Source organism: Oncorhynchus tshawytscha, linkage group LG05, assembly GCF_018296145.1.
Source record: "Oncorhynchus tshawytscha isolate Ot180627B linkage group LG05, Otsh_v2.0, whole genome shotgun sequence".
Lineage (NCBI taxonomy): Eukaryota > Metazoa > Chordata > Actinopteri > Salmoniformes > Salmonidae > Oncorhynchus > Oncorhynchus tshawytscha.
Window position 1 is genome coordinate 33,793,154 of NC_056433.1, and position 11,649 is coordinate 33,804,802.

The 11,649-nt window shown below is 41.6% G+C and overlaps 1 protein-coding gene and 1 non-coding gene across 2 annotated transcripts; one reads left to right on the forward strand and one right to left on the reverse strand.

Annotated features, from left to right (window-relative positions):
* Window positions 1–1,739: 1,739 nt before the first annotated feature.
* On the reverse strand, window positions 1,740–2,026 carry LOC112251883. The gene has a single exon (XR_002953751.1).
* Window positions 2,027–2,620: 594 nt separating this feature from the next.
* On the forward strand, window positions 2,621–11,393 carry LOC112250523 (glutaredoxin-related protein 5, mitochondrial-like). The gene is made up of 2 exons (XM_024420745.2): window positions 2,621–3,067; window positions 10,487–11,393. The coding sequence occupies exons 1-2, from the start codon at window positions 2,758–2,760 to the stop codon at window positions 10,657–10,659; spliced, it is 483 nt and encodes a 160-aa protein (XP_024276513.1). The 5' UTR covers window positions 2,621–2,757; the 3' UTR covers window positions 10,660–11,393.
* The last annotated feature ends 256 nt before the right edge of the window (window positions 11,394–11,649 follow it).

Sequence of the window (11,649 nt, forward strand, 5' to 3'; positions counted from 1 at the left end):
TGTGTCAAAAAAGAGAATTTAACCCGAACACATGAGAACTCCTCTACGTTATAACCCCTCCTAGGGCGTAATCACAATTAACCTGGTAATGCAATCCTGTCTATACACAAAGTATGTGGACACCCCTTCAAATTTGTGGAGTCGGCTATTTCAGCCACACCCGTTGCTGTCAGATAAGTAAAAGTGTTGTTTTTTTACAAGCACACAGCCAGGCAATCTCCATAGCCAGACATTGGCAGTGGAATAGCCTCACTGAAGAGCTCAGTTACTTTCAACATGGCACCGTCATAGAATGCCACCTATCCAACAAGTCAGTTCATGTAAGTGCTGTTATTGCAAAGTGGAAATGTCTAGGAGCAACAACAGCTCAAGCGCGTAAAATTATATAGTCGGTCTTCGGTTACAACACTCACTACCAAACTGCCTCTAGACGCAACATCTGCAGAAGAACTGTTCGACGGGAGCTTCATGAAATGGGTTTCCATGGACGAGCAGCCACACATAAGCCTAAGATCACCATGCGCAATGCCAAACTCGGCTGGAGTGGTATAAAGCTCGCCACCATTGGACTCTGGAGCAGGGGAAACGCATTTTCTGGAGTGCTGAATCACCATGTCAGTCCAACAGACAAATCTGCGTTTGGCAGATGCCAGGAAAACACCACAAGCCCCAATGCACAGTGCCAACTGTAAAGTTTGGTGGAGGAATAATGGGTTGTTTTACATGTTTGGGCTAGACCCCTTAGTTCTAGAAGGGAAATCTTTCCTCTACTGCATACAATGGTTGACCTTCTGGGCGATTCTGTGGTTCCCACTTTCTGGTAAGTTTGGGGAAGGCCCATTCCGGTTTCAGAAGGACAATGCCCCTGTGCACAAGGCGAGCTCCATTTATTTGTATTTTACCTTTATTTAACTAGGCAAGTCAGTTAAGAACAAATTCTTATTTTCAATGACGGCCTAGGAACAGTGGGTTAACTGCCTGTTCAGGGGCAGAACGACAGATTTGTACCTTGTCAGCTCGGGGATTTGAACTTGCAACCATTCGGTTACTAGTCCAGCGCTCAAAACCACTAGGCTACCCTGCTGCCCCATACAGAAATGGTTTGTCAAGATCGGTGTGGAAGAACTTAACTGGTTTGTTAAATCACAAAATTGTTAATCAGAAACACAAGGCTCAAGGGAAATTAGCAAACGGCAATCTTAACAGAAACCGTTCTGATCTAGATTAACAGCTGAGGAACATAAAACTACAGTATGTGGCAGCACAGGTTTTGCATATATAATTACACTTGACAATTTCAGAAGCCCTCAGAAAATGCATGCAAAAAAAAGTAACCTGAAGTCAATTCTGAAGGTAACTGCTGAGAAAGAACAGGTTCCACACGTACAGACATACTCTGGTAGCAGCTTCAGAGGGTGGTGTGTGTGTCTTTATCCAGATTACAGAAGTAGGTGAACACGTCGCCATAGGTGTGAGAACTTGGAGATGTTTTCTGTTGACTGGGTAGGAGAAAGACAGACTTCCACAGTCCAGCTGTACTCTGATCCTCATGCTTCACTGTGAAGGATCCCTAAAGGACGACAGGCGAGACCGCTCTGACACCCACCATGATCTACACACAGAGAGAGAGAGCAGGGTTTATAAAAAGTATGACAGAGGTAATTGAATACCAAAGCTGGGTCAGCAAACAGCTGGTGAGGGCCAAAGACTGGATACCAACTTTACAGATACTGGTAATAGAATGTGGCAACTCGACAGTGCATGACAGGAAAATCTTCCCCTTGCAAACAATGTCTGGTTACCGCAAATGGCTTTTTCTTCCTGCTTCAAGAAAGGTGAGGGTACATGTGGTTCCGTCACCGCCGTGGAAAGCAGGGTTCTCCGTAGAGAATCTGTCCAAGGAACATCGCACGTGAAACTCCTGAACCTCCAGAAGTCACGCCTTCGCTTCCTTATTTTAATTTATGCAACCTTGTTTCGCCACAAGCAATTGTCCTTGCAAGAGTATATCACAAGGTTGCAAATTACTGTGCATCTTTAGCATGTTACACGACCAGCAAGACGGGCCCTGGGGTGTAAATATTAATCTAAACTAATATTCAGGTCCCCCCCGTTTCGTCCCGATTAAGACATTTCTGGCAACAGAATCGGCGTAATGAATACGCCCCAATACTTACCTATAGCTAGCTACCTACATACTCACAAACAAACCCTAAACTTCCTCATCAACTTGTGTTGTGAAAATATATAAAGCCCCATTTTCCTAGCAATAAAACTAGTATAGCGCTCCTCATAAAATTTTACAAACCCGTGTTGAATGCATGCATGGCTCCTCTTTTCAATCTTCGTTTAAATTGTTCTGCTTTACCGGAAGCGGAAGCCCCTAATGACGTCGTATAACCGGAAGCTTATTTTCACATATTACGTTAAAACGTTTAAGAATTACAAATTGTTAGACGATTCTGTTAAAAAAATGATCTAAGTAATAATTATTATGAAATAAATTGTTTTTATTTCTTTACCCACACTTGTGTAACGACTGTTATTACCGTTTACGTGAACCAATGGCAAACGTGTCGGAATTTATGCTGTCCAATCAACGCTCAGATGTAGTTCCTTCCATCTTGGCACATTGAGGTGGATGTTTGCGCCTGAACTGAACTAAAAAACCCATAGAGTTTGTACTGTTTTTGGCTAAACTGTGTTGCTGTCTGTCTATAATTCAACACAATATTTTGCTAAAGTCTAACGAAAACCATGAACAACCTAATTCGGTCAACTGTTCGCTGTTTTCGGCTGAGTTCGTCGGTTTATCTACCGAGGCAAGTTGATGGACAAAATGTGTCGTGGCCAACATTGAAGTCTTCGGCCCGGCTCATGTGTTCGGCGCCCTTACAGAAAGATCTTGGCGATATGGTGAAAAAAGACAAGGTGGTGGTGTTTATGAAAGGGACGCCTGCCCAGCCGATGTGTGGCTTCAGTAATGCCGTGGTTCAGATCTTGAGGATGCATGGTGTGAATGAGTATGCTGCATATAACGTGTTGGATGACCAGGATCTCAGACAAGGTCAGTACAGCTAGCTACCGTTACAGCTATAACGTAAGCTATAGCTACTGTCACTTTTTACTTCCTATCCTACAGTACTAGCCTACTTGTTTTTTGTGTTTTTAATAATTTATTTTTTTATCTCGCCTGATATATTTGAACTTCTTAATAGAAATGGTTTTAGTAAAATGACTAATCTATAGATGTGGCTAGCTGTATGTATGCTACATCACCTTGTCCAAAAGTAGTTGTGCGCCTTTTAAAATGCTATAGTAGGTTCACACAGTTTTATCTGTGTTCTGCAGCAGGACAAAGAGGGCGTGGTTCATGTCAACGTTAAGACGACTCATGCACTGACATTTTATTAGGCGTTTTGTAGCTATTTCTGTGACTAGGATAGTATTCTTCATGTTTACCATGGCTGTTGCTATTCAATGGGTCTAGGAGAGACATTGTGTAGCAGCCTGAACATAGGGAAATGCCTACTTCCAACATGTGTGTCAGTTGTGGTAGATTCATCTTGCAACACCGGCCACACTGCTGAAATTGGGACATAAACCTAAAGATGATGCCGTACTGTAGAGCAGGCTTTTTGCGAGCTCCTACCAAATTTAGGTCATTTGTGATTATTTAGCTATTTATTGATACTTTATTTTCACGCAATGTATCCGCTATCATTTCTTAGAACCGATAATAACTTTTGAACATCAGATCGGCAGTTACTTAACTCAATTCAGACTTTGACTCTTTCTGTAATTCCTACCCAATTTTCGGAGTATCCAAGAGGAAACGTAGGCGTTAGAGGCTAGAGAGGAGGAGTCCCTTCGAGAATAAGGTAAAACCGGCCACCTCCTCCCTCCATTTTATTGGCCAATCACTTGATAATAACATGGATGACCTCTGATCGCGGATTAGCCACCAACAGGACTCTTGTAACTGCAATATTCTCTGCTTTTCTGAAACAAGATAAACCCCATGGGGAGGAGTTTGCGCTCGAGTCAACACACCATTTGTTGTAATTGAAACGGCAATGTAGGTCTTGACCCATTGTTCACCCATCTTGGTATGCCTGATGGTCAAATGCCGACCCTTCTACCTACCGAGGGACTTTTCAGCTGTTGTTTACATTCCACCTCGGGGCATGACAAATGACAAGCTGGCACATTCATCGAGCATTCATCGACAGGATTCCTTGTAATGCCTCTGCAGCAAAGTCCCCGAGTCCCAAAAAAACGCTCAGCCGCACTCACAATGATGTCTATTTTCTCTGTTTCCCCCTCCGTTTGCACTGTGCAGTTGATAACCAAAGTAATAAATGCAAACAAAGTCCACCGTAACATGCAACATGTCAGGAACCATCTTGTCTCTATTCTTACTACCATTACTTCTTCAACTTCATGCCTTTCTTCTACTCTTCTCAATGCCTCCGGATAGGAGACATTCTGGACAGACTTCATTCTTGCCACCTGTCTCCTTCACCCTAACAGGACACTTCAGAAATTCAGGTGCATGTTCACCACCACAATTGCAGCATTTAGGCTCAGCAGGCATATAATATTCCTCCTGTCTACATACATGACCAAATGATTTACATTTGTCATTGCATGGGTTTGGGCATGAAGGCACTCACAGGGAATCTCATATAACCCAAATACACATAAGGGAGAAACAATGGAATGGATGAAGTGGGCTTCCTCACTCCGTCTACCATGTGGGTCAGTCATTGTGCACCAACAACTTGATCCCACTCTTCACGTATATACTTTGCATTTACTTCTAGCCCCACCCCAGACAAAACACCTTTAATAGGCGCCCTGATTCAAAGAGCCACACAGGATACATTCCAATCCGACATCTTCTTGATGCACAAAACGCGCTCCTTCTGTTTTATAGAAATGCAAAAAAAATAAGCCCACTTCTTGTTATTCTCATCGACGCCACCTTATCCAACATACCTACAATTTTAATAGTGACTTCAAATGGATCTCCCAGGTAACAATATCGATAAAAAAACACTTAAAACTAGGTTTGGATTTACAAGTTTCCACTAGAGGTCGACCGATTATGATTTTTCAACGCCGATACAGATTGTTGGAGGCCCAAAAAAGCCGATACCGATTAATCGGCCAATTTTTTTAAACATTTTTATTTATTTGTAATAATGACAATTACAACAATACCGAATGAACACTTATTTTAACTTAATATAATACATCAATAAAATCAATTTAGCCTCAAGTAAATAATGAAACATGTTCAATTTGTTTTAAATAATGCAAAAACAAAGTGTTGGAGAAGAAAGTAAAAGTGCAATATGTACTATGTAAGAAAGCTAACGATTCAGTTCCTTGCTCAGAATATGAGAACAAATGAAAGCTGGTGGTTCCTTTTAACATGAGTCTTCAATATTCCCAGGTAAGAAGTTTTAGGTTGTAGTTATTATAGGACTATTTCCCTCTATACCATTTGTATTTCATTAACTTTTGACTATTGGATGTTCTTTAGTATTGCAAGTGTAACAGTATAGCTTCCGTCCCTCTCCTTGCTCCTCCCTGGGCTCGAACCAGCAACACAACGACAACAGCCACCATCGAAGCAGCATTACCCATGCAGAGCAAGGGGAACAACTACTAGAAGGCTCAGAGCGAGTGGCGTTTGAAACGCTATTAGCGCGCGCTAACTAGCTGGCCATTTCACTTCGGTTACACCAGCCTCATCTCGGGAGTTGATAGGCTTGAAGTCATAAACAGCGCAATGCTTGACGCACAACGAAGAGCTGCTGGTAAAACGCACTAAAGTGCTGTTTGAATGAATGTGAATGTGAATTTACGCGACTGCTTCTGCCTACCACTGCTCAGTCAGATACTTGTATGCTCAGTCAGATTATATGAAACGCAGAACACACTAGATAATATCAAGTAATATCATCAACCATGTGTAGTTAACTAGTGGTTATGATTGATTGTTTTTATAAGATAACTTTAATGCTAGCTAGCAACTTACCTTGGCTTACTGCATTTGCGTAACAGGCAGTCTCCTTGTGGAGTACAACGAAAGAGAGGCAGGTCGTTATTTCGTTGGACTAGTTTATTGTAAGGTTGCAATATTGGATCCCCCGAGCTGACAAGGTGAAAATCTGTCGTTCAGGGGCAGAACGACAAAGGCAGTTAACCCACCGTTCCTAGGCCGTCATTGAAAATAAGAATGTGTTCTTAACTGACTTGCCTAGTTAAATAAAGGTATAAAAAATAATTGGCGCCCAAAAATACCGATTTCCGATTGTTATGAAAACTTGAAATCGGCCCTAATTAATCGTCCATTCCGATTAATCGGTTGACCTCTAGTTTCCACTACCATCTCCTTTTGCATTCACCAGTGTAATCCAATTCTTCTCACTGTCATCTACTCTCAACACGTCATCTAATTCAAACAGAACATCCGCTTCCGCCAGGCTGCCTTCCTTATACTAGTAATTTATTTCTGCGTCATTAAGACGCTTGATTCCCAATTTCCATTAACAGGTCTCCTTCGCCAATAGGGGCAACAAAGTCCACTGTTACTCTACCCACAAGCAAGCACACAAGGTCCTCAATATTGGCAAATCAGATCATGACTCTGTACTCCTGCTTCCTTTTTTACAAGCAGACCCTCAAACAGGAAGTACCCGTGATTCGCTTTGTTGAGAAATGGTAATCAAAATTAGACATTATGCTAGCGCTGATTGGAATATGTTCAGAGACTCTGCCGATAACATCGACGAACTAACCACCTCGTCCCTGGCTTTGTTAGGAAATGCATCAGCGACGTCCCCACAGTGAAGGTTCGCTGCTTCAACAATCAAAAGCCCTGGATTAACACCGGTTGTCGCTAAAATAAAGGACGGGGCTACCACACACAGGGCTATCGCAGACAACAACTCTGAGGCTACGGCTGAGGACCGGAACAAATACAAGACGTCCCGCTATGACCTCCGCAGAGTCATCAAACAAGTAAAAGGACCATCTAGGAATAAAGGCTCTGACACCTGATGCATGTGGCAGGTCTACAGTCTTTTACGGATTACAAAGAAAGACCCGGCTGTTATCTGCCCAGCGATACCGCTACCAGACGAACTGAATGCATTTTATTCATGCTTCGACAATAACACCGTGATGTGCGTGAAGGCCACCACCAACCTAGAGGCTGATCTCACTCTGAGGCCGTCGTGAGTAAGGTCTTAAATCATGTCAATGTAACAGTATTCTTCTTGCGTTGTGTACAATCAATTATCGACAGGAACTCCAACTTGTAGCACCAGTCATGGAGATTTATTCTGATAGAAACAGCACAAAATTGCACGTCGTGCAATGCACGGCTCACCATCCAACTCTGCACCTACGCACGCTGGTTTGGCGCATGTTCACTGGGGATGTAGTTACCAAAATAATACAATTACAATATAATATCTTTAACAATGTACCTGATAGGAACAGCACAAAATGCATGGCTCACCATCCAACTCTGCACTCACGCACTGTACAAAATATATGAACCCCCCCCCCCAACAGACACAGTAAGTTGTTAGCTAGTATTAGCCGGAATTCTTTACAACAAAATGCACAACAAATATTCTCCAAAAACGCTGCATCTTATGTGTGATGTTCGAATAACATTTACAAACAAATTGATATAAATTGTATATTGAAATCATCACTTGGGAGTATAAAAATCACTTTTGACGTACAGTGCTTTGCAACCAACAACTTACCGCTGGTTTGGTGCTTGTTCACTGGGAGGATTCTAACTGAAACATCCTCCCTCGTAAGCAAGCTACACAAACCAGCCAATAAGATGCCATGTTGAGTAGGTGAAGGCAAGACAAAACTAAAAACCAAAAACCCATTGGCTTAACAATAAAGTGTCAAGGGGAATCACCAATATAACCCTGTTACATCAACACTCAAGGCCGTGGGGCTTGACGGTAATTCCAGGGTGCGTTCTCAGAGCATGTGCAGAATAGCTGGCAGGCATATTTACGGTCATTTTCAACCTCTCTGTATCTCTGTAATCCCCACGTCTTAAACTGACCACAATCATTCCTGTTCCCAAGAACACTAAGGCTTCATGCCACAATGACTACCACCCTGTAGCACGGACATCTGTAATCATGAAGTACTTTAAAAGGCTGATTATGGCACACATCAACCACAACCTCTCCCTCAACGTCAGTAAGACCAAGGAGTCCACACACGTGCACAGTCGTGAATAAGGCATGAAAGGTTTGGAATGGGCCCTCAAATCCTCAAAGGATTTGAGAGCATCTTGACTGGCTGCATCACAGCTTCGCATGACAACAGCACCACCCTCGACGTCTGACATCAACTGGCTCCTGAACAGCTTCTATCCCCAAGTCACAAGACTGCTGAATAGCTATCAAAATGGCTACACAGACTATCAGTTGACACTTTTTTGCACTGTCTCTATGCATACTCACAGAACTCTACACACTCACTCACACTGACACAACGACACACACACACACACACTCCATTTGCTCAAACACAACATGCACACATATTTATACTGATTCTACACACGCTCACACACACTCACATACATACAATCATCATATATGCGGTTGCTACTCTGTTTATCTCACATCCTGATGCCTAGTCACCTTACCCCTATAAATATCTACCTCTTGCTCCAGTATCCCTGCACATTGTAAATATTGTTTTACAACTGACCCCGTATATAGCTTACTTTGTTCTTGTGTTCTTATTTTTATTTCTCATGTGTTCTTGTTCTACCTTTTTATGTTATTTTTAGTATTATTGATTACGGCATTGTTGGGTTTAGAAAGAAAGGCATTTCGGTGTACTTGTGCACGTGACATTTAAACGTTAAACTAGAGGTCGACCAATTCTGAGCCGATACCGATTATTGGAGGACCAAAAAAAATCTGGTGCCGATTAATTGCCTAAATTTGATTATTTCTTTGTATATATGTATTTGTAATAATGATAATTACAACAATATTGAATGAACACTTTTATTTGAACTTAATATAATACATCAATAAAAATCGATTTAGTCTCAAATAAATAATGAAATCTGTTCAATTTGGTTTAAATAATGCAAAAACACAGTGTTGGAGATGAAAGTAGAAGTGCAATATGTGCCATGTAAGAAAGCTAACGTTTAAGTTCCTTGCTCATAACATGAGAACATATGAAAGCTGGTGGTTCCTTTTAACATGTCTTCCATATTCCCAGTTAAGAAGTTTTCGGTTGTAGGAATTATAGGACTATTTCTCTCTATACCATTTGTATTAAATATACCTTTGACTATTGAATGTTCTTATAGGCACTATAGTATTGCCAGCCTAATCTCAGGAGTTGATAGTCATAAACAGCGCTGTGCTTTAAGCATTGCGAAGAGCTGCTGGCAAACGCAGGAAAGTGCTGTTTGAATGAATGCTTACGAGCCTGCTGCTGCCTACCACCGCTCAGTCAGACTGCTCTATCAAATATCTAATCATAGACTTAATTATAATATAATAAACACACATAAATATGAGCCTTAGTTTCCAGATTTGACCATATTAATGAGCTATCATTTCAAAAACAAAACATTTATTCTTTCAGTGAAATACGGAACCGTTCCATATTTTATCGAACGGGTGGCATCCATAAGTCTAAATGTTGCTGTTACATTGCACAACTTTCAATGTTATGTCATAATTATGTAAAATTCTGGCAAATCAATTAAGTTCTTTGTTAGGAAGAAATAGTCTTCACATAGTTCGCAAAGAGCCAGTCGGCCCAAACTGCTGCATATACCCTGTCTCTGCTTGCACAGAACGCAAGAGAAGTACCACAATTCCCCTAGATAATATTGCCTGCTAAAGTGAATTTCTTTTAACTAAATATGCAGGTTTAAAAGAATATACTAGATTTTAAGAAAGGCATTGATGTTTATGGTTAGGTACATTGGTTCAACGACGGTGCTTTTTTCGCAAATGCGTGTGTTAAATCATCACCCGTTTGGCGAAGTAGGCTGTAATTCGATGATAAATTAACAGGCACCGCATTGATTATTGCAACGCGGAACAAGTTAGTTAAACTAGTAATATCATCAACCATGTGTAGTTAACTTGTGATTTTGTGAAGATTGATTGTTTTTAATAAGATAAGTTTAATGCTAGCTAGCAACTTACCTTGGCTCCTTGATGCATTTGCATAACAGGTGGTCAGCCTGCCACGCAGTCTCCTCGTGGAGTGCAATGTAATCGGCCATAATCGGCGTCCAAAAATCCCAATCTGTTATGAAAACTTGAAAATCGGCCCTAATTAATAGGCCATGCCGATTTAATCGGTCGACCTCTACTTTAAACATAATGGAAGTGTTGGATGGATATTGGTAATAGTTACACATGTGAACTCTGTGTCTTTCTTACAGGAGTGAAGGACTTCTCCAACTGGCCCACAATCCCACAGATCTTCTTAAATGGCGAGTTTGTGGGTGGCTGTGACATCTTCCTACAGATGCACCAGAACGGAGACCTGGTAGAGGAGCTCCAGAAGCTGGGGATCCGCTCTGCACTGGTGGACGCCGAAAAGGAATCCAAGTAGACAAACCCGTCGGTCGATGTCCAGTCCAGAGAAAGCTAGAGGTTGACTGTATTGCCCAGTCTCTAGTTTACTTTTAGGCCCGTTAACCCTGCACTTGTGTAGATCTGAGACAATTGGATTAGATATACTTGTAAGCCATATAGGGGACGCTCCACCTTGTAAGCCACATTGTGAAAGTTCTCCAAAGACATTGGCAAGGTAGAGCTACTTGAATGTTGTTACATACATTTTAGTCATTTAGCAGACACTCTTATCCACAGTGAATTACAAGAGCATTTATAGTGAAGAGCCTTGCTCAAGGGCACAGACAGATTTTTCACCAAGTTGAATCGGGGATTCAAACAAGCAACCTTTCGGTTACTGGCCCAACGCTCTTAAACACTAAGCTACATGTCAAGTCATTTCAGATCTACGCAAGAGCCTAGGGGGATAGGGGCTAAGGGTTGATTTGGGATTGGGCATTTGAAGTGGTGGCTGAGCCCCAGTGTCCCTTCCACAAGCCCTATAAGAAGGTGTGTGTGATACTATAGAACCTACTGAAGACCAAACTGCCCTCAGGTGACTAGGATATGAGATGTCAAACCAACACCCATATGATACCTCCGAAACCCACTGCCTATACAGTGCCTTCAGAAAGTTTCCACACCCCTCGACTTTTTCTACATTTAGTTGTTACCGACTGAATTTAAAATGGATTAAATTAAGATTTTGTGTCACTGGATTACACACAATACCCCATAACGTCAAAGTGGAATTATGTTTTTAGACATTTTTACAAAATAATTAAAAATGAAAAGCTGAAATGTCTTGAGTCAATAAGTATCCAACCCCTTCACGGTAAGCCTAAATACATTCAGGAGTAAAACATTTCTTCGGTTGCATTGACTCACTGTGTGTAATAATAGTGTTTAACATGATCTTTGAATGACGACCTCATCTCTGTATTTCTAACACACAATTATCTGTAAGGTCCCTCAGTTGAGCAGTGAA